Genomic DNA, 23329 nt, shown 5'->3' on the forward strand with positions numbered 1-23329 from the left:
GGTTTGTGGAATTTTGCTTTGGTGGCACAACTGCGATATGAGGTCACCTCGGGCATTAGTCATTAGGAGGGAATGCATTGTGGCTGTTTTTAAGACATGGCAGTTGTCCGCATCCGCATCCGCACAATGAATGCAGGCCTTAGAAAGTTGACTTGAATTGGCTCTGGTGAACAATGTGAACAGCATAGTTTGGTGGGGCATTTAACAGCTGGCTGTTGGACGTGGATTAGAGGCACCTTAGGGGCTCAGTACTGGGCAATACTGCTTTCACAGGAGGGTTAAACATTTACAACCCCAAATAAAGTGTGTACCTGCTGCTTCTTGTGTCTTCAAATCATGAAAATATGCTCAATATAGTGGAAACTGTAAATTAAAAAAACCATAACACACTAGTTTATATTATAATTTAGTGCATCTTTAATTTTCATCATCATCCAATACAATGTCTGTGACTGAAACATCAGAAAATGATTGTTCTTTACATAAGAATCATACCTTTACACGTGGTAATGAAAAAACACACACATTATTTTCACATGCTTTCTGTCAAGGTAGTAGTTTACAGCATACAATCTGAAACACAGAGTAAGTAAATATACAATTACAAGACACGCAGAGCAACAACAAAACAAAAGCAGAAAAATGGAATTCAAACTAAACTAATACCAGCATATCGAATGAGTTCCAAGAGGCTCAGGCTACGCTATGAATGAATACACATCTGTAAAACTTTATATACACCTACAAACTCAAAAAGCTCTCTAAACGTGTCGAGGCAGAATATATAAGTGAACACTACAAAAATCCACAAGAGCATTGCTGTGTGTTGTTTTCAGACAACAGATTCGTAACTCTTAAAATTGTGTGTGCGTGTGTCGGGGTGGGGGTACAAATTTCATCTACAGTTCACTTCACTAAGATACACTACAATAAATTATGATATAATACTGCCAAGTGACTAATTTCAAAAATCACCCATTCCTTCACCTGTACATTTCGCTACTTCAGCCTATAAGTAGGAAGACGTCTTGAACTCCTCCGGGACGTCGCTGTCCAGTTTACAGATTACCTTGTATATGGCTTTTTTCCATGACGGGTCTGAATCTTTAGTTGCGGAAATGGCGTTGTAAAACTCGTGCAAGGTAATCTCAGCAACCTCCAGAAACCTATCAGGGACCTGGAAGAGCAAAAGGAAGTGAAAGTAAGTCTAGTTAAAATCATACTTAGTGGAGAAATGCTCTTTGTGTAAAGCTGTGTTGCAAATGTGCCAAAGCGCCTGCCTTCAGATTTCTCAAAGTCAAAAACATAGCATGAAGAACTGCGGTGCAAACTCTTCAAACACTCAAACTGATGAAAGGCAGCTCTACTCTTTGTTCTCTGCACAAAATACAATAAATGTAATGCTTCAATAATTAACTTTAAATTAGGGGCCTCTTTGATTAGCTTTTTGTGTTTTCTTGAACCTTAACTAATTACAGGTAAGCCTTCTTCCCAGGGATTCTTCTCAGCTCACCTAAATAAAGCATTAGTATGAATTTCAATAGGAATATAGCAAGAAGCTGAAATTCGCTCGTATAAACCTTCAGACGAATAAAGATAATTGTGGATAAGTAAAGATTTGGAATGGTTATTGCTGGGGGCAAGAATATGGGACTGATAGGATCCACAAAAACACACCAACAAATAAAGGCTGGATGCAAGTGATACTGGGAGGAAAACTATCCAGCAGTGCAGCACTTGTTTCCCATCCATTGGCCGGTTAGCACAACAGTTGTTGGCATAAGTTATTTTTCTTTCCCCTCATCTCCTGACACAAAAGCATCCCTGGGAAAGGAATGTCTTGGTCCCAAGGTAAAGAAAACGGTCTCATCCCTTTCCCACCAACCAGCCTTCTCCCTCGGAATCCACAGCGTCTTTCTCAGCATTCCGCATCAGTAGCAATCTCTGTCTCGCTCAGGCGTACTGGTCCTCTAATCCCAAGTTGTTTTAGTGGGATTTTGCGGCTTCCTCTTCCCACAGTTTGATAAAGCATCACTCTGGAGTTTAGATAATGGCTGTAAAGGCTGGCCAGCCACAGGTGCAGTGTGACACACAGGTCAGCACACAGACATACATGACTGCAGCCACATGTTGGAGGTCCGACATGGTTACTAATAATAGTTGGTAAACAATGAGTCAGCCCTGGCACTTTAAATGAATTGCTTGACATACTGGGAAATACACATTTTAGTGATGAGTTTGGTGAGATTTGTATTACCCTTACATCTGTAATTACAATAACAAGGCTACAAGCAGCAACTAGTTATCTCAGCCTACTCTGTAAACAAGGGGAACGTCTAGCTTGACGAAAAGTAAAATAAAAATCAGCTAATACCTCTAAAATCACAAATGAGGTTAGGTAGATACATTCGTCACAGAAGAAGTTCAGAAGAAGTCATTTCAAGTGTTTCTTGGCCTTGTACGATATCCTCTTGGAGTTTCTGGAAACAACTGCGCAACATCAAGAAAATGCCTATTCCAGCATCCCAGTAAGCGATAACCTGAACAGTTTGTTAGACTGTCAACACTAATACGTTTTTGTTTTAAGCCTAGCATCTGCGCTCCTACAATGTTTTGGAACCCCTTATAATAGAAGTTTCGGAAACACTGCTGACACAGTTTTACTTTCAATCCTCTGATTGCATTTTAGTCAGGATGAGCAGAAAGCTGGGACTGTAAACAATAACACAGGCGTGCGCGTTCACAGGACGAGAGCGCTGCTTCTTTTGACTAAAATACCTCCTCAGCGAAAGCATCAGCAAGATTTGTCAAACAATGCAAACTGGAAAACAAAAGGTCGGTGACTAACAGGTGACACTTACGTGAAAGTCGTTGGCTTTATTGTAGTGCATGTTCAGTGCCCGGAAGAGCTCCGAGTCCCTGCTAACTGAGATGTCTTTGATGTCGGTGACGCCGTCAACGATGGCCTGGCGGGCAAACTTCTCCATCTGGATGTAGTAGAACTCCCTGAAGTTACTGAACCACTTGATCAGCTGAGAGGTGATGCAGCGATTAAACTGGAGGTGGAGAGAAAAGACTTGTTTGACATAATGTAAATTAGACCAAGTTCACAGCAAGAGACTGCCCTGCGACTGAAGCTGCAAGCTGAGAAGAAATGCTCCAGCCAATGAGAGTAGCTCAGGGGAAAGTGGCTGTTTTGTTGCTAACTCTGACCTTTGTCCTCCTTGCTTGAGCAGACAAATAAATGCAGATTTCTTGAAATGGAATATATTATTTCAGAATTCAATTACAGAACTCAATAACGAATCTTGATGCTTTTTAATTAAAAAGGTCTGGTGTTTTGGCATTAGCAGCCATTTCCATTATTGACTAAAAAAATTAATTTAGTACCTGTAGGGCAAAATGTCACCTAATTGTCTATCACTAGACGGAACATTAATTGCTCCAATCTTTTCCCACCGATGTCCGGGATGAAAAAACATCTGTCGGGGCTCTGTGTTTCTAAACTCAGTCTTGACATTAGTCTTGTTTTTCTATCTTGTCATCCAGAAAGACAGAAAAAAAATGCCTAAGGGCTGGGCAGGCTTCAAAGACGCTTCTTCTCTCTGGTGTGGTGGGTGAGAAAGCGGCGGCATAAGAGCAGAAGGAAGCTTCCCTCTCATTGACTCGGGCTGATAGGATGGAATCAGACATTGGGATTAGGCGCTCTTTTGTTCAGTGCCACTTCCCACCACAGGATTGTAAGCAAGGAGGAGACGTTTGCAGGGCTGCAGCGACAGCATCCTCCCCCCTGACCCCAGGGGTCAGAGCAGATAGAGAGGCATGGGGCCCGCACTGGCTCACAGATCCAGGAGACAAAATAGGAGAGGAGATGGGAGAGAAAGTTGAGAGGAAGCAAGGAAAGGCAGTGAGTATTAGTTTGTGAGGTAAAAAGATGGAAGAAGAGGAGCGTAGAGGCTAAATTAAAAATGCTAACACAAAGAAGGAAACAAGAGAAAGAACAAAAAGATGACATGAGACTGAAGCCAGAGCACACAGGATGTTGTGTTTAGGACGAGCTCACCACAGCCTGGTTGCTACCGCATAAGTCTCTTAATACCAACTCTCTGTTGACACTCAATAGCAATGCCTTGCCTACAGAGTCCTTTGTCAGTCCATTTGCTGACTGGAGTGGCTTTTTTTAAAGAGAGAATACCCCCGTATCTCCCTCTGCCCCCAGGACATACTAGCAGCTCAGTGCCTTTGTTTTTTAAGCCCTCTGCGTTTTTGTTTCTCTCCTCCAACACACTGCTGATTGTTTCTGCCCCAAACACACACTGACAAGTAGATACCAGTTAAGTTAAACACAGGGCAAACCTTCCATAAACTGTTCGACATGTTAAGATATTTGTGTACGTGTACATATAAGAAAAATTACCTTGACATCAGGGAAGAAGGTTTTCAGCACGTTGGAGCTGGGGTAGCGGGTGTAGAAGAACATGAGCTTCGCCTTCTTCAGATGACTCGGGGTGAGGCCCTCCTGGATGTTCACGTTAATGTTAAGGAAAAAAACCCAACTGAGAACTATACAGCACAGCATACAGTCCCATGCAAAGTGATAGGAGACCAGAGTATTGTGTTGCCTCAATCTTCAGCTAAATTGAATTTCACTAAAGAACAGCTTGGCATTAACTAGCGAGTCAATAATGACCCTAACATGTGCTTATTGGCAAAACAGAATTACGAATTAGATTAGGGATTTTTAATTAGAGAGTGAAGCACTTCATGCCTGGCAGTTAAGACAGCTTGTTGTGAAATGTTTTGAAAAAAGGAGACGATTTTCTGATATAATTGAGTCGATTTAAAGGCGGCTTATGCTGCTGCGTGTTGTTTTTTCTTTTTTTTTACCCCATGAAAAGCCGCAAAAATGAAAAAAAAAAAAGATTTTAAACAGCTTAAAATAATAAAATACAATAATTTAATGCCGTAAAGGAGTAAACAGTTTAACATGTAACAACATTTCCTGTAATTAACACATTCATAATTAATAATTGAAATTTTCTTTCTAGGTTTTCGCCCCCCTCCCATGGCAATAAAGGTGCTCTGGATCATTTCCTCTGTAGTCCACCATTTCGCCTTCGGTCATAATATTTCCTTATCAGGTCACCGCACTACACATTTATTAGGGAATCCTACCTTTGAAATATGAAAGTTTGATAAAAGATTTATGTGGTATTGTTCAAAGAGAAGCAGAGCTCTTTACACTGTAAAGATAAAGCAACTCCTGACAGGATCCACACAGTATTCATCTCTAATGCCCCGACAAGACAATCACAACACTTGTGGGATTTTCGTTTGTTTTTTTTTAGGATTATTTACTTGTTAATGAGCAGCACAAAATTAAATTTCTTTCGTCTAAGGAAAAGAAAAATGAATATACACATTATTTTAATAGCATCAATCGTGCATGCTGATGACCTGAAAAATGCATATAGTTTTCAAACAATACCCATTTTTCTTCTTCCCATAAGAAAAAAACCCAAAACTTGATTTTCTTTGAGTTCCTGTGAGGTACAAATACTGTTATCTTACACTCAATTTCAATCATGTACGTTCTGACAAAGGTATCCAACAACAAATGCTCAAGACAAGAGCTCAAGTGTTATGGTTTGGAAGCACTTGTGGTTTCCACCAGCACTCAGATGTGACCTTTTAGATGCACCCCTATCACTCTGATGATGGAGAAATAGATCCTGCACCTTTTCAAGTCTGAAAAAACCACGCTTCCTGAAACAGAAACCGATGCTTTCTCTGCCTTTGAAAAATTGGCTTTTGTTCCTGGCAATTCTTATCAAAGCCTTGTATTCCTTTTTATTTGTCTTTTTCTAGACTTAAAGTCATTACTCTGCTCAGATTAAAGAAGATGCTATAATTTTCTATGGGGTTAGTGAGATCAAAGAAAAAATTCTCCTTGAAGTTTGTTACTGGAACTGCTCATGCTGCAATGAGCCTCAACCGAGCATTGTTCAAATGGAGAAGCTGAAATATGTGGGGTTTGTATAAAAGAGAAGGTAAATATGGTCTATATATATGAAATTATCAAACATAATCTGCGCTGCGAGAGTCAGGTTTTCGCTTCAAATTTTGTTTGTGCAGAAAAAAGAAAAGATAAAGAGGAAGTCTTAAATTAATACATTTGATATTGCTAGATGTTAAAAATGAACATCATAAAGGTGATTATGTTTATAGATACAGATGCCATTCTGACTCAGCTGTTAGCGAGTGAAAGGATATGTTTAGAGACATATACGGGTTTCTGTCGGCCATGCCCTGCAGTTCACCACACTCGATCTTGACGTGAGGGAGACACAGGTTGTCGACCGTCACCCCCCCAAGAGAGGAGGGACGAGCGTGATGGCCGAGGTGGCTGGATGTGACCTTGGATCTCATAGCAATGGTCTCCCAAGGCAGGTCGACTGAGTCTGGGGAGGTTCTGTCCATAGACGGGGGCAGGCAGGGGAGACCCCCGAAGTTGGAATGCGGCCCATATTTGAGAAGATGCTCGAGGATGTGGCTGTCGTGCAGAGGGGTACTGTAGCTGAATTGAAAGGGTGCCTGGTGCACAGGGTAGGGTCTCTTCACTGTAGGGGTGACGGAGCTCATAGGCGGCACCGCAGGCTTCCGTACCACCAGTGACAGCGCCTCGGTCTGGTCCTGTGGGCTGTGAGCCTCAGAGCTTTCGTAGTATTCTAACGACCGGGATTTTATCCCGACTCCCTCCGCCTGGGAGTGGTCGAGGGCAGAGCTGGCTTGCTGGCTCTTCCTCTCTGCACCTGTGCTAATTTGCATCTCTGGTGACGAGCAAATGCGCTGCTTAGGGGACAGGTCGAGCCCTTTGGAGGACACGTTCTTGAACACCCGGTCGACACAATCATTAACAGCTCTGGTGAGCTCCTGCTTCAGTGTTTCCTGTAGGTTCTGACTTTCTCTTTGCTGTACCAGATAATCGGCTACTTTAATACGGTCCTTACACTCTGCAGCCACCCTGTTATTTTTCCTCTCAAAGTCATCTTCAGCGCTTATGTAATGTGACTCTGTGCTTTCTTCCAGGATGTCACGCTCAACACCAACTTCGGTCTCATCTCTGTCATATTCGGCTTCTTCCTGGTGGTAAACTTGAAGAAACTTTTCCTGGAGGTGGCGCAGGAGACGCTGCATGCTGTGGAGCTGTTCTTTCAGCTTGTGGCACTCCTCATCCTTGGTGTTGCAGTTATCACTGCTGCTGCTTCCAGGCTTTCTGCTCACCTGCGCTGAGGCGCTGTGTTCCTGATGCTGAGGCAGCCTCTGCTTGCGTTTGTTCTCCCTGTAAGCTTCTCTGGCCTCTCTGGTGTCTCTCGCCTCATTTTCAGACCTCTCACTGTCTCCATGCTGCCTGCTGTTGGGAGAGCCAACCATGACTCTGATAATGTTCTCCACTCTGGCCCTCTTGGCCTGCAGATGATCGGACATTGCATGCTCTCCCTCTGGGCTGGCTCCTGTAGGGGCGTGACCACTGGGCGATGCAGCTTCGACAGTGCTGTCCTTTGAGGAGACACTGCTCTGGTCCTCCTGGCTGCAGTCAGCGACAGCAGAGCTGGAGAGGTAGAAAGGGCTTTCATCTAGTGCCCTCTTGCTGTGGATTGTCTTACGGAGGAGTTGGGAAATGATGGATCCGTTTGAGTACGAGGCCAGAGGCTCATCGTACATGTTTCGGTGGAAGCACGGCAGCATGACATCAGCTTTGTCGTCCTCTATGCAGCCTTCGCTCGAGCTGTGCATGCTTTGGTCAGGAAGACTGAGGTTCATGGTCTCTATTGGGCTTTACAGTACACACTGATGAATAAGATACGTAATACACAAGAATCTGAAAAGAGAGAAATTCAGACAATAAATTATAAATAATAACAACACCTCTTTACTGTCGTTAAATCCTGCGGGTGACCTTTTTTATATTAGCCTATGTGTTTATAAAAATACTTACCTAATACTTTTAAATGTTATTTTCTGGACACTGGGAAATTAAACATGCCTAGTAATGCTGTGGAATTATGACTATCTATCTATTATCTATTTATGTTTTCAATAGAATATATAAATGTGTGAAGAAAGCAGATAAATGAAAAGGTACAAAACATGTAATGCTTTAATTCGGTCTAAAACTTGATATTATAATTGTGATTGTGAAAGCAACTATATCACTATCACACCAACGGAAAAACAAGGAGACCGATGATATTTTCATATCTTCAGTTAAGGAAAAAACAACCACAACAACAACACCCATAAATGCTGAGCTTATATAAAGGAGCATATTCTTTTATATCCTTTCAGCTTTGGATTGTAATAATGGTTGACACAAAGGTTAAAAAAAATTGTGATAAAATCATGAAAGGTTACATTCAGGTCATGAGAGCAAAGCGCTATGCAAAAGAAAGAGCTCTGTCTATACATTATTCACAAGAGAAACTACTCTGAAAATGTCTTTCTCCTTCTGATTTCACTCTAAGTAATAACAAAGATCATCAGTGCCGGTGAAAACAAAAAAGCTCATGGGGTGGAGACTGGCTTTAGCCACGTTTTGTCATAAAATACACAAATTAATCAAATCAATTTAAAAAAATGTGAATAGGGATAAAAACCAAATTGATGGTTTCAAGGAGAGCAGGTTGAACTTTAAATGTTCAAGTCAGGAAGTCCCACCTGTGTCTGTTTCTTAGTTTTTATATGTGTTCACTACAGTGTGGCAAATTAAATAAATACATAAATGAATAAATAAAAATAAAAATTACACTAAAAAAATCTTAGGAGTCATTTCTGTATTTCCTTTACTCGCAACAATTTTTTACAGCTTCTGCAATATAATGTAGCTGCAGTCCAACTGCTTGCTGGGCAAATTGTAATTTCGCTAATGCGCACTGCGTAAAAAAGGAGCACGCACTTGCAGTTTAGATTCATTTTAAAATTTCAAATTCATTTAGATAAATCTATAACAGATTAGAGTACTGACGGGTTGTCTATAGCCTTTTTAATAACCATAACACCCACAAGAAAACACTCGTGAAACATTCTCTAGACAATAAATAAACACTCAATTAGTCGATCAAGACCTTCAATATTAAAACCATAAAACACGCATTTATTAGCTGTAATGTGTGTGAAAGAGTGACTATTATTAAGCTTATTAAATTATTTTTTTTAAAAACCCCACTAAACTTGAAGAAAAGTGAGCTGCAGGCATGCGTTTTCACACTTGTAGGGTAGTGCAGCTAAACCACGGTTCGCAGACGGAGTGAGCGGCGGTGATGGGACCTTACCTGTTGCGCTGCGTCGCTGGTGTCGAGCTGCTGGCCTGCGCAGACTGTGAGTTGGATAGGAGAGTGCAGGAGAGTCGATGCGATGAGAAGGAAACTGAGCTGGGGCGTGGCCACATGAAAGCAAAGATAGTCCAGTCAACCCCACTCAAAAAAAAAAGGCCCTGCAAAGGAGGAACCACAGCAGTAATGTTGTGTAGTTTTCACTTCTCTTTATGCTTTTAAAATACTGTTTCGTGGCGTTGAGGAAACATTTATTTTCAAGTTTAACAGCAGCGATGCCCTCTGAGTAAAACATCGTTCTTTTTGTGTGGTTTGTGCACACATATTTAAGATGTTGATATTTTTGAAGTCAGTCTTTCACTTTGTTTCACTACTTGAATATTTTTAGGTGGTGTTATGCCACAATATTGTTTGCCAAACTGTGATAGTGTTGCACTTATATTCATAACTTTAAAGTGTTCAGACATATATCCAAACAAGCTCGATGTATGAATAAGTGGCCTTTATTGGCCTATTACAGGTCAGTATGCTTTCATTTTTGCCCTTTTTGTACTGATTTAAAAACTTTTTTCATTACAGAACATAATTCAAAACAGAAGAGAAGAAAAAGTACTTTAGGTAATATAGAAATGTTGTTATTGTATAGTTTGCCGAGCAGAACGGACTTCTTTTGTTTACAGTACTCTGCAACACCTATAGCAGGGCAGGTCTGAGCATCACAGCTTAGCAGATGATGATGAGACACTGCTCCAGTGTTAGCGTTCATAAAAAATGAAATACATTTTCCCCTAAAAATATCAGATTTTTTTCATTCTAAAATCAAAGTGATTGTTGTTTGGTATCTGTGTTATTAATATTATTATTATTAGTAGTAGTAGTAGTAGTGATGTGCAGTGAAAGCACTTGAGCTGGTTACACAACACCCCCACCCTTTACATCCAAATGTTTTATTTCATCATTATGTTTAATTACAGTGCAGGTTGTGGCAAGTTTAAAGACCCAGACGTAGTCTGATTTTTCTATTTTTTTTTTAAAGTGGATCACCTACCCGATGAGCTTGTGAAGAAAGCAGAGGATGATGACTGTGCAGGGACATTTCTTTACCAGCTGTCAAGGAATGAATTTGCTCAGAGAAACTTTCACACTCACGGAGCAATATTAGAAGCCAGCTTACTCCTGCTATGAAAGTAACAGGGCCTAAAGGTAAGTTTTAAGAATCAGTGCTGGTTAATTGAGTAGACTACTTCATTTTCTTATTTTCGTGTTGCATTGACAGGATCGGTCAAGATATGGCACACAGACTGTATGTGATCACAGCGCATAGTACAAGGGAGGCACAACCTCTTTCAGCTCTAAGATATCAGGATATAATGAAAAAAAAAAAACATCTGGTGCTCGTCAGATAAGTACAACCTCAGGTCAATGACAAATGACATATTAGACCACGTCATTATTTATCTGACACAAATTAAGGCAAAATACAGAGGCAGTGTGTGAAAAGCCTTATTGCTTCCACAGGAATTAACTGGGTAAGTAGCAGCCGGTGCTGCTTATCAAATGCATTTGATTAATTGATCATCAGCAAGTGTGAGCACCTATATAAAAGAAGAGGTTTTGGTAAAGTGCAGTTATAGAGCAGTCAGATCTAGTAACACTATGCCGTAGAGGAAAGCATCAAACATCACTATATCCCATCATTCATAAACTTGTTGAACCCCTTTGGTAGACATAATGGGTAATCATTTTCTATTACGTCTTGTGGTTTGTTCAAATGCAGTTTTGGAAACCTGAGACAATCTGTCATGTTCTTTTTAAAGAAAAGAGGCCTTGTTCAGTGTTTTTTACGCCATTAATTTTAACATTTAGCATGCTAACTGAGGGCTGTAGTATCTGAAATGTAGCTCTTGGGTTATTTGCAGTTTCTCTGACCTTTGCACAAAATAACCTTGGGAAAGATAAGTGGGTATCTTCAGCGTTTTCCACTTGGAAACACTCTTTCTCACTGCAGAATGGATGAACTTCAGATTGTTTGGAAATGACCTCATAACCTTTGCATTTGGTTAGTCACACCTAGATGCTAACTGAATGCATGCAGTAAGGATGTACTTAGCTTTTCACATGCTACTTTTGCATTTTAGCTGAATTTTTTGTCAAATAAATAATAACACAGTCTAAAAAGAAATGCTTTGTTGTTCATCTGAGGCTGTGTTTACCTAATTTTGAGACCTGATAAGGGCCAGATGTTTTTTGATTATGCACTGATATGTAAAACTGTCTCATTTCAGAAGAAATCTCTAGAGAGGAAGTGTTGTGAGGAGCACTAGAAGACGAAGGCTGGAAGATTAAAAAGTACTTCAATGGTTTTGTCCATTGCAGTAATTGAGTTTACTTACCTTCACTGAAATAAATCTAAGGGTTTTGACAATTAGTTTGCTGCAAAGACTCTGTATTGATATTATATTGAATGTGTTGAATTTGAGGCTTTAGTAGAATCTCGCCACGTTTTTGGCTACAGGAGGTGAAGTTTAGGGTCTTTTTGAATCGACTGAGCCTGATGGGCTTCTGCTACAGCTGCTGATCATCTCAGAAAAGGTACAGAGAGTATCTAGCCAACATAAAGGAAACACGGGTCTATCCATGTTGCTTTCCACCTACCTTCAGATATGCCAGTGAAGCATCGCAAATTACAAGCATTTTCAAGCTTGACGATACTTACCTTTTCACCTAGCATCCTCACATATATCATCATCTGTAAGAATAAGATAAGTTCTATGTGAAGAAAATTTAATGCAACTTAATAATTATATTCTAATTTAATCAATTATGTTGATTCTAATTTAATCAATTATGTTTATTAAATTAGGTCATTTTGATTCCTTTTTTTTCTTTAAATAACATGGATGCTTCAGTTATATCTGTTTGCATGTCAAACAATGCAGTGAAAAATGCAAATACTTTCATAAATCCTTTGAAATAATGTTCAGATAGAGATAAAAAAAAGTTGACAGTGCAAAGCTCTGACACTGGGGACCTAAATTCAACCCCAGAGTTTGCCGTAATCTGATAACTACATAACTGTATATTTTTAATATACGGTTAACATATTATTTTAATGTGTCATTTGGAGAAGGCAGTTATGCTATACTGCTGTTTAATGGTAAACATGACAGTTAAAAATAAAATATTGATCTTATGATAACATTGTGTACATAGTTATACACTCACTTTAAGTACATATACTCACATTTTAGGTGTCAAATTAATAAATAATCATAGTCAATAATTTGACTGATGGGCTTTAAATTCTCGTTTGTTTCCATTTTTATACATACTGCATCAATATTCTTATTGTAACTTATTTTGGCCATGATATCAGACTATTGAAAACCTGGTATCACATAAACTCTTATGCAGTTACTACTGCAAGTCACACTACAGTCACTGTGAGTTTAATCACTGACTAGCCACTCATGTAATGCCAAAAAAAAGAAACTCCACTGAAAGCTTTTTTCAAACAGAATGGGCCTAAAACGACGGTGAATCTGTTACAAGTAAACTAAAACTGTGGCAAATAGATGTCAAACATGATGCAGGCCTTTATAAATGAACATAAGCCTCAACCTCTTAATTTTTTATTTTTACTAAATAAATTACCACATTTGTCTTTAAATCTAAACGTCGTTAAAATCTTGAGGATAAAGAAGAAAACAGGAGAAGAACAGTGAAAAAGTTTAATATTTTAGGTTAACTACAGATTTAAATATTTAACCAAAAAAATAATTATCTCATTACGTTTTTTTAAAGCTCACCAAGATAAGCTTTGTCAGGTGAAACCCTAAATTATCTGTACCTTACCTTAATTTATTCAGTTCTATATTACTATTTCCGCGTTTACGTTGATACTTGTTGGCTGCCTGCGGGTGTATTCATGGGTGTACTGTGCGTACACAGTTGGGGGAGTAAAGGCTCGGGGGGGCAGTATGGACTCCCCTACTCCCCCTCCAGTAGGAGCAGTTGGTTTATCCCATAGTACTTCCTCAGTTGTTGCGCGTGCCTAGCTTAGCTGGTCTGTGTGACCGGAGTTTCCCTTCCGCTGACGGGCTGCTGTCACAGACACACACGTACCATGTTTTCCCATTCCCGGTGTCTCACCAGGAATTTTGGCCGATCCCTCTCTGCCATCCGCCAGGTAGGCCGCAACCTCATAAAATGTTGTCTTTGCCATTCACAAGGGAATTGTATCCTGCGGCAATCTCTTCCGTTCATCTCTACCAGAGCTAACGTTAGCATTAGCCGGCTAGTTGCTATAGGCCAAGGAGAGGCCGTAACATTGTAAGCCAAGGACAGTATGACACTTCCGCTCACAAGTACTTGCTGCAGCTTAAAGTTGGAAACCGTACCTTCTGGATGTGTTTGATTTTGCCTTTTGACATACGTGTAGGAGGCTTGTGGTTTAGGCAGAGAGTAGTTGATCTATGTTCATGCAAAATCATTAAAAATGATTTCCACAGAATATGCTAGCTGTAAGCTAATTGTATGGATAACATAGCTAGCTGTCATTTTTCCGAGGTCATGTCAGAAAAGTAAGAGTCTGGTAGTGTAGCTTTCTGTGGCTATGTTAAAAAACTTTCAGTTAATCAAGACAGGTCCAGTTAATATAGACTGTCAGGTTGTTAGTGGGATTAGTAGTAAATAATTAAGCGTTAATGCAGCCAAGAATCCCCATGCTGAACACTCGGTCCAGCTGTCGTTCACTTCATTTTATTGATCATGTCAAAGGTCATCTTACGTCAGTGTGTGGAAGTGACTTTTGACCGCCAGCTTTCTCCAAAACAATTTATTTAAAATTAAAACTGTGGGTACTGTTTAACTTGATGGTGGATATTTGTGCATTTCCAAAGGTTGCAGATGTTTTGTAATGATTGACTTTGTCTTTTTACAGGGGAATAATGTGTTAGCTCGTCGGGCTGCAGCAGGTATGTATACTTACTGGTCAAACATGTTCATCCCTTCTCTAGAGAAGTTCTTTACATGGTTATCTTGTCATTCCTCGAACAGCTCTGTCAGCTAGCAACTCTGTCATCATCAACAGCAACAATGTGTAAGTGCATACACTCTCTAGAGACTGTCTGAGCTACAGTCAGAATATGAGGACACTTTTACAAGAAATATGTGATAATGAGCTGAGTGTTATTCTATTCTTAGCTGGTAAAGTTTAATATAAATTCCATTTATCAGTGTCTCTTTACTTTTTTTTTTTAAATTATTCAATAAACACTGCATGCTTCATGCATATGTTTCTTGTCTGATTGTTTTTTTTTTCTTCCTCCCTTTTATGTTTAGAAAACATAATCCCCGATCCAGTGTCTTCCAAATTCAGTACTTCAGAACATCTGTAGCCTACAGTAAGTATTAACTTGATTTTGTGAGGGCTGTTTAGCATTTAACATATTAGAACAGTGGACAGGGGAGCTGTGGACAGAAAACGGGGGAAGACGCGCAGTAAATGTCTTCAAGGGAAGTCGAAACTTGGGCTTATAGGTTATCTGGTCAACCCAGTGATCTAAACTGGCGCCTCAGCATTAACATATTTTAATGTTTCATTTTTACTCTTGTCTAACTGTCACTAAAGCACTTTCACAATACATTGAAATGAATGTCCTTTTACTCGTCTTTGCCCTTCAGGAGATGAAGTTGTCACAGTTAAGACCCCTGCATTTGCGGAATCTGTCACAGAGGGGGATGTGAGGTGGGAGAAAGGTAATGCTTTTAATTCCTAAACATAAACTCATTGTTTCTACTATAGACATTGGCAAGATTGTTACAATGTTTTCTCCTTACAGCTGTTGGAGACACTGTCTCTGAGGATGAGGTGGTGTGTGAAATTGAGACCGATAAGGTAAAACTAAATAAATGTTAAACTAATTCAATATGTTTTTTTACTGCTGGTGGTTGTTGGACTTTGAGGGCTAGGATATATTTCCTAACTTTACAATCTGTTTTGTATTTACCTATTCAATACAAAAATGTAAGATTGCAATCAAAAGGTGGTTTTTAAATACATTAATTCTTAATTTCACATGTTTTAATTTGGCACGGTTCACCTCGCAAAGGTAGACTGTGTGATATTGGGTTAATATCCTGGAACTTTGTGTATTTCTTTATATATTTTAAGCATTTTTACTGCTTTTCCATGTTATTAGACATCAGTGCAGGTTCCCTCTCCTGCCTCTGGAGTGATCGAGGAGCTTTTGGTCCCAGATGGAGGGAAGGTTGAAGGAGGAACTCCACTTTTTAAGCTTCGAAAAGGAGGTCTGTGGATTTTTGTAAAAAAAAATTTTTTTTATTGATTAAACACACTCTAAAGACTGGGTTGTCATAACTGTTCATATCTCCATCTTTTAGCTGGTGCTCCTAAAGCTGCAGAAACTCCAAAAGCCGAAGCTCCAGCTGCTGCAGCCCCTCCACCGCCTTCTGCTGCCCCTCCACCCCCTCCCCCTTCATCCGTGGGCCCAATTCCCACAGCCATGCCCCCTGTGCCACCTGTGCCAGCACATGCTCTGGACAGCAAACCAGGTTAGTTGCCATCAGACAGACGGTCTGTGTCATGTGAGAACTGTTTTGCTTGACAGCTGCGTTCTTGACCTCCAGCTTACTTGATTAAACGTTGTTTGGTGCTCTTTCAGCAGTTGTAGACTGTATACTGATGTCCTTTTGCCTCATCAATTCTCACAGTTTCAGCCATCAAGCCCACCCCTGCTCCAACTACACCAGTGGCACAAGCAGAGGGAGGGGCCAAAGCAGCCAGGACAGAGAGCAGGGTAAAGTGCAAAACATGACATTTAGGTGTATTTGAAAATTTCAGAGTTGTTTGATTTGAAGTAGTGTAGAGATGAAAAATATGCAACATAATTCTGTGTGTATTTGTGTTTTTTTTAGGTTAAGATGAACCGCATGAGACTGAGAATTGCCCAGAGACTGAAGGAAGCCCAAAACACCTGTGCTATGTTGACTACGTTTAATGAGGTCGACATGAGGTAGGAAATTCGAAATTAACTGACCTACATTATTAAACGCTCTGTGCTATTTTAGATAATCAATGTGAAGTGTTCCTTGTTACATGAACACACACAAATGGAAATTTCTAAAGAAAAAAACGACAGACTTTGCAAAGTTTATGAGCCAAACTCTGCAACTGTGCAAACGTGTATTTGTTTGTGGTATTTTGTGTATGTAGTATACATACTGTATCACCGTTAAAAGCCAAAGCAACACTTTCACAAATGGTTATAGATTGGAATCTGTCCAGCAGGAAAAGCTTTTTGAAACCCAATATCCTCTTAAACACTGGAATGTAAATATTTGGTCGTAATTCCATCTAAAACAAAGATAAGAATTGTTAAAACAGGTTTTATTAATTTACAAGGAAATGTTATTGTCTGCACTTGCCCCCTGTGCTGAAGAGGACACTTTGAGGATTTCTTTTCCCCGCAAATGTGTGGTGTCAGCTTTCAGCTATTCAGGGTTTTCTATGTATCCTAATTAGATTGACATCGACGGTCTGGAGGAAGACTTCCCAGGCTAGGGCTCATCTGGAGCCGAAGGAGCTAGTCAGAACAGGAGGCTGGAGCATCTGCAGGGGCCCACAGAGACCTGCGCTCTGAGTGGAAGAGCTGCCTCAACCGATATGGGCTTTTATGACAGCCCAATAAGATTTACAAGCTCTAGAAAGTGAAGATTTTTATCGCTTCTTCTCTCCTTTCTCGGAGAGTCTGTGTCTTGGGAGGGGCTAATTACGTTAGCGGCGAAACCCTAGAGCTTCAACAGGGTTAGATACAGGAAAACAAACAATTAAGAGATACAAGAGGAAAAATGACCAATAGTGAAACAATTAGCAGGCCCAAAGCTGCTTTCTTTTTTTTTTCACTACTATCAGAGCCAACATTCTTTTATAGCCATCAAAAAGCCATGTGTTAAACTTCAGAAGATACAGTATTTAAAACTCTTAAATAAATACAATAGTGGTGCACTTTGTAGTAGAAACTTGCACAACGGACAATTAAACGCTGCTCTTGTTTGTCAGCATGAGAAATAGGTTGTCATACTTTATTAAATTGTAGCTCAAAGCTTGTTAACCATTGGTTCAAAGATGCTGCCTGGCACAGCTCTCTCTGTGTCTCAGGAATTTAGACACAGTCAAGTTAGACCAAGACAACCAGAGTAGTTCTGCAGTATTTTGATCTACTAACTGAACTCTGTCAGCGTTAACTGAGCTATAACCACTTAACCAGAAGAATCCTCAAACGTGGTCTGCACAGACACGTAGACGCTATCCTTCAAAATTCATAACTCTGCTGGTGCTAGAATGGCCAACATGAGCCACACTAAACAAGCTAGCTATTTAAATTATATTGTATAAAACCATGTCGTTTAAATGGCCTTTAAAATCTTATGCTAAATTTGTACAGACAATGTTTATTCATGTTCCTTTTAAATGTGCTCAAGTTTGGAGTTTGTTTTTACTGTTAGACTAGTCAGGTAGTGCTTTTCTTCTTTTTTTATCACTTTGTAAATTAGTCAGCAGGAATAATTTCGTGCCTTACTAGCATGAGTCATGGATTGTCTGCTGCTAAATACTAGTGAAATCCTCAGAAAACCATTAACTTAAAAAAATAAAACTACTAAAAAAACTAAAACTACTACTAATCAAGTCAATCAGGGATTGTAATACCATAGAAATGATGGCATTTCTAAGTAGAAAAAGAAAAAAAAAAAAAATATATATATATATATATATATATGGCCATTACATTATATTTTTGGTTATGCACCACCTTTTTGTTTTTAAAGAAATCAAGTTTTTTTTATAAATATTTTACATCTTTTCATTCATATTTAATGTGAATATATATATTCAAATACTGAGATCTTGTTAGACTGCACCAGTTAGAATTCCCTCCTTTTTTGGATTCCATCAAATCCAGTGTCTGTAGGCTTGAACTCTGCTTAATCCCCAAGTTGATGATTTTTTTGTTTTTTTCCACAGCAACATCACAGAGATGAGGAAGACTTACAAAGATGCTTTCCTGAAAAAGCATAACATGAAGTTGGGCTTCATGTCTGCATTTGTGAAGGCTGCTGCCTACGCTCTTTCTGACCAACCTGCTGTTAATGCCGGTATAGATCAACCTCAAAAGAATGAGAACCCTTACTTGGTGGTATCAGTTTCGCACCACTGCTTTGCATGTTTGGTATCAAGTCATAGCAAGTATGTGCGGTGAAGAAAAAGATTTAAGTTTCAGTATCTTTCATTGCCCAACCACAAAACCGACTCTAACTTATTTACTGCTCCTAGACCACCCTGACCTATTTAGATAGACCTCAGTGAAACATGGGTGGTCTATATTTCTGCCCTATCTATAATTGTCTGTGGGTTTTTCTTGCCATGAGTTTTTACTTGCATGTAAGTGAAAATGGTACATAAGAAAGGGAACTTTTGGTTGCATGTAGTAGTGGAGATTCATAATTTAAATCTGCATGTAGATTTTCAGTAAGTCTTTCTTGTTTTGTGTTTCCAGTAATTGATGACACAACCAAAGAGATTGTGTACAGGGACTATGTTGATATCAGTGTGGCTGTGGCTACACCAAAGGTAAGACAAGTGAATTTTATGGTCGAGCTCATTGTGAGTGCTTGATGGCTCGTTTCTGAAATCTGACTCACGTGACTTTTTCTTTCAGGGTTTGGTGGTTCCTGTAATACGAAATGTCGAGGGAATGAACTTCGCTGATATCGAGAATGCCATCAATTTGTTGGGAGAAAAGGTAAGATTGTGAAACATTAAAAATTTTGTTATAGTTTGTTCCTTTTTTCTGTTTCTTTTCTAAAGTTTTATTGTTTTACATTGTTTTATTTACTGTTATATTGTTTTTATATTCCCATTTTCTGTGTTGTAAAGCACTTTGTGATTTTTATCTGTGAAAAGCGCTATATAAATAAATTTTACTTACTTACTTAAATCCTTGTTGGTAAAGAGTTTCTATCCATGCATTTCCTCATTATATAAATTATGCGTTCTTAGGCCCGTAAGAATGAGCTGGCTGTCGAGGACATGGATGGAGGAACTTTCACCATCAGCAATGGTGGCGTGTTTGGGTCTCTGTTCGGCACCCCTATAATCAACCCACCGCAGTCTGCTATATTAGGCATGCATGGCATCTTTGACAGACCCGTTGCAGTCGGTGGAAAGGTTTGTGCTCTCATTATTAAAAAGAATCATGCATGACAGAATCACTATTTAATGAAAATGTGCTGATAAATCTCTTTGAAAGGGTACAGCTTGGTTTATTTATGAATCAGGTTTAACCTTTGTGCACATATCTCACTAACATGCATTGGTCTCCAACTTGTCTGGGGAGAAACTTCACATTTAACTTAATATGTACAAACAATAGTTTTTTTTATATACCGGTACATAAAAATCACTGTAGTGCATACACATTGTGTCAGTAGTTATCTGCTGAATAATATGGTGCTCCACGGTCTGAGTATAGAGTGGCCTGGGGGGGGGGGTTTAATTACCCTTTGTACAGACTTCCTGTTCTCAGTCGTGCCCCCTGCTTACCAAACACCCAGCCAGCAGGAGAGCCACTGAGGAATAGTAGAGGGCCAGCAGCAGCTTCTGGTCCAGGTTATTCTTCCTCAGGACAAGGAGGAAGTGCAGCTGCTGCTGGTCCGCCTTTACCAGGGCATTTGTGTTGTGGGTCCAGGTGAGATCGACTGAGATGGTGATGCTCAGAAACCTGAAACCTTAAGTTGGAAAAAGGATCCCACCTGTTCTACATTTATAACATTTATAAATGTTTTTGGTGTTTTACTGCCAAAACTCAAATATAGTTTTGAAACATACAAATATGAGAATGTAAATACATTAGAAAAGTGGGAAATAGGAATGATTCACATTATGAAGACTGTCCATTGTTTTGTTTTTTTTTGTTTTTTTTCACATGTACAGTAGAGTGACACTGATCGGGCATAACATTATGACCACCTGCCTAATTTTGTGTTGGCACCCCTTTTGCTGCCAGAACAGCCCTCATCCTTTGAGGCATGGACTCCACTATACCCTTCTCCAAAGTGTCTGGCACCTAGATATCAGCAACTTTAAGTCCTGTAAGTTGTCAGATGGGGCCTCCATGGGTCTGACTTGTTTGTCCAGGATGTCTCACACATGCACGATTGACTTGAGATCTGGGGAATCCATTTTTGCTCCGTGGCAGGGTGCGTTATCCTGCTGAAACAGGCCGCAGCCATCAGGGATGACTGTTTCAATGAAAGGCTGAACATGGTCTGGAGCAATGTTTAGATAGGTGGAATGTGTCAAAGTAACATCCACATGTATGACAGGACCCAAGGTTTCCAGCAGAAAATTGTCCAAAGCATCACACTGCCTCTGCCAGTTCCCATAATGCATGCTGTTGTCAGGTGTTTTCACAGGATAAGCAACCAGGCCACCTTTTTCCATTGCTCTGTGGTCCAGTTCTGAGGGTCACATGCCCACTGTTGGCGCTCTTATGTTGTTAACAGAGGTCAGCATGGGCACCCTGATGGTCTCCAGCTATGCAGCCCCATATTCAACAAACTGCGATTGCAACAAGCTCAACGTCAAAAAGAGTAAAGGTCGCTCTCGAGTAGGACTGCACGATTAATCGTTAGAAAATCGCGATCTCGATTCATACTTATGTGCGATCTCATTTCAAAAAGACGACGATTGTACCGCTTTTTGATCCGGGATGTAATCTGCATGAAAACAAGCGCTCACTCTTCCTGCTCAACAAATGACAAGGGCGGAGCCTTATACCACGTGATGCAGAAGCTGTGCTGTGTGATGCTAAAATTAGCAGTGAAAACCAACGGAGAGCACGTCAGGGATGACGAGAAAGTGACAGTTTTTATGTTCAGTCTCAACTGTTACGAAGTTGATGTGCAATAAATATTTATATTGGAGAAAAAAATCGTGAGAGAATCGTGATCTCAATTCTAAGCCAAAAAATCGTGATTCTCATTTTATGCAAAATCGTGCAGCCCTACTCTCGAGGATGCCGCTGTTCACATTTTGGACCCGAGAAGACACATTCGGTAAAAGACGCCATCTACGTCCACTGTAAATGGCTGTCACTGAAAAGAGGTGGTGGGTAACAACACCAACTGCCAGCCATCTAAAGTGTGCTCTTGAGATCCCTTCCCACGGTCCTCAAACCCCATTCACATCTTGCGTTAGGTGACCTCAATAGGCCACATGATGGGGTGGGGCAAGGTCTGATAGTGGTTTCACCTGAAACCTTGGGTGGTATAACCCACACCTTTTTTTAACACTTTGGCTCACATGATTTATAGTGGGTCAACAACCACCTCCTAAGAGACGACCCCCACTAGGGTTTAGTACCTGGGCCTCTCTGGCTTTTGGTTTTTCATTTTAAAAAGTTAAAAAGAAGTTTGCTGAACTTCTTTAAGCGCTTACCATGACCTGGATGACTGAGAACCTACACAGACAGCTCGTCTGCCCAAACAGGCCAGCCTTCGTTTCTCATGTGCATCAGTGAGACTTGGCAGCCCATGACCCTGATCGCTGATTCACCACTATTCCCTCCTTGTATCACTTTTGATTGATAGTGACCACTGCAGACCAGGGATACCCCACCAGAGCTGCAGTTTTGGAGATTCTGTGTTGTCAAGGCATCACAATTTTCCTGCTTCTAACACATCAACTTTGAGGACACAATGTTTACTTGCTCACTAATATATCACACCTTAACAGGTGCCATGCTGAAGAGATAATCAGTGTTATTCACGTCACCTGTGATTGGTCATAATGCTGTACTTGATCAGTGTATATCATTATGACTCCTCTCTCTTTTTTATTAAACAAATTTTTATGTACAATATTATCAAGTAAGTTAAGTTAAGTCTTCACTTTCTTCATCATTATCGTTTGGTTGTGTCTTGTAGGTGGAAATCCGTCCAATGATGTATGTTGCCCTGACGTACGATCATCGGCTGATTGATGGAAGAGAGGCTGTCACTTTCCTGCGCAAGATCAAGTCCGTGGTGGAGGACCCCAGGGTGCTGCTCCTTGACATGTAAACCTCTGTGAACTCCAGGCCCAAACAAACAAACCACCCACACAAATAGTGGCTGTACTCATCTGACGAACATTACTACATGTAATTTTGTAATGTGTTGTTGTATTGGTTAACTACAGGGGAAAAAAAAGAAGACAACACTTGGGTTGTGCAATGGACATTTGCAAAACTAGCAGTGATAAAGGGTTTTGTGCTGCTGTGGAGAATTGTTGGGGTCTGGGGTTTCTGGTGCTGGTCTATAGATCAAAAAAAGAAAGAAAATTGTCATACTGATGTGCGCCATATGTCGTTTTCTACATAGGACTGAAAGATTTTCAACTTATTGTGAGACGAATGGCAGACACAGTTAAAACTCCATAGATTAATTTTATTGTTTTAGCAGAGAGAAAAACAAAGAGCACATATTGGGCTAGAAACCAAGAAAAGCTGTTCTAAAATCTCCAAAGTGATGAAGTCCTCAGAGAATTTACGCCACCTGCTCAGAATAAAAGAAAAACTGTCTCGTTTTGCTGTGTAAGAAAAACTATTTAAGAAAAAAAAACATTTTAAACAATAAAAGCTGAATTACTCGACTGTAGTCCTTGTCTGGGTTTGTTTTATTCCTTCCAGATTAACCACAAGGAATAGATGGCTTAGAAAGTAGCTGATTGACGTGTTTCAAATGAGGGGTGGATATGTTGCTTTGTAACATGAATGACAAAAATATGGGATGTAATCCAGCCCAGTGGATGGTTGCAGAGAGAAAAATGTTTGAAATGTCCACTGCAATTTACACCAGAAAACATGGCTGCAAGTGCTTCAGAACCGATTGCTTTGCATAGGTTTTGGTCAGAAATGCCAGATGTCTGACTCATT

General features: G+C 40.0%; 2 protein-coding genes across 2 annotated transcripts; one reads left to right on the forward strand and one right to left on the reverse strand.

Moving 5' to 3' along the window:
* Positions 1 to 436: 436 nt before the first annotated feature.
* prox2 (prospero homeobox 2) lies at positions 437 to 9981 on the reverse strand. The gene is made up of 5 exons (XM_085392285.1): positions 9333 to 9981; positions 6274 to 7882; positions 4418 to 4525; positions 2862 to 3056; positions 437 to 1177 (listed from the first exon to the last, which is right to left on the reverse strand). The coding sequence occupies exons 2-5, from the start codon at positions 7822 to 7824 to the stop codon at positions 1010 to 1012; spliced, it is 2022 nt and encodes a 673-aa protein (XP_085248411.1). The 5' UTR covers positions 7825 to 7882; positions 9333 to 9981; the 3' UTR covers positions 437 to 1009.
* Positions 9982 to 13366: 3385 nt separating this feature from the next.
* On the forward strand, positions 13367 to 23051 carry dlst (dihydrolipoamide S-succinyltransferase). Its single transcript, XM_085391516.1, has 15 exons — positions 13367 to 13521; positions 14275 to 14308; positions 14391 to 14433; positions 14676 to 14737; positions 15018 to 15092; positions 15176 to 15231; positions 15536 to 15644; positions 15738 to 15908; positions 16068 to 16153; positions 16272 to 16369; positions 18379 to 18509; positions 18911 to 18984; positions 19073 to 19156; positions 19414 to 19581; positions 22341 to 23051. The coding sequence occupies exons 1-15, from the start codon at positions 13459 to 13461 to the stop codon at positions 22473 to 22475; spliced, it is 1389 nt and encodes a 462-aa protein (XP_085247642.1). The 5' UTR covers positions 13367 to 13458; the 3' UTR covers positions 22476 to 23051.
* Positions 23052 to 23329: the final 278 nt, after the last annotated feature.

This window comes from Rhamphochromis longiceps, linkage group LG19 (assembly GCF_057381845.1).
Source record: "Rhamphochromis longiceps isolate RC_006_pf linkage group LG19, R_longiceps_female_GT1.1, whole genome shotgun sequence".
In the NCBI taxonomy this organism is placed as follows: domain Eukaryota; kingdom Metazoa; phylum Chordata; class Actinopteri; order Cichliformes; family Cichlidae; genus Rhamphochromis; species Rhamphochromis longiceps.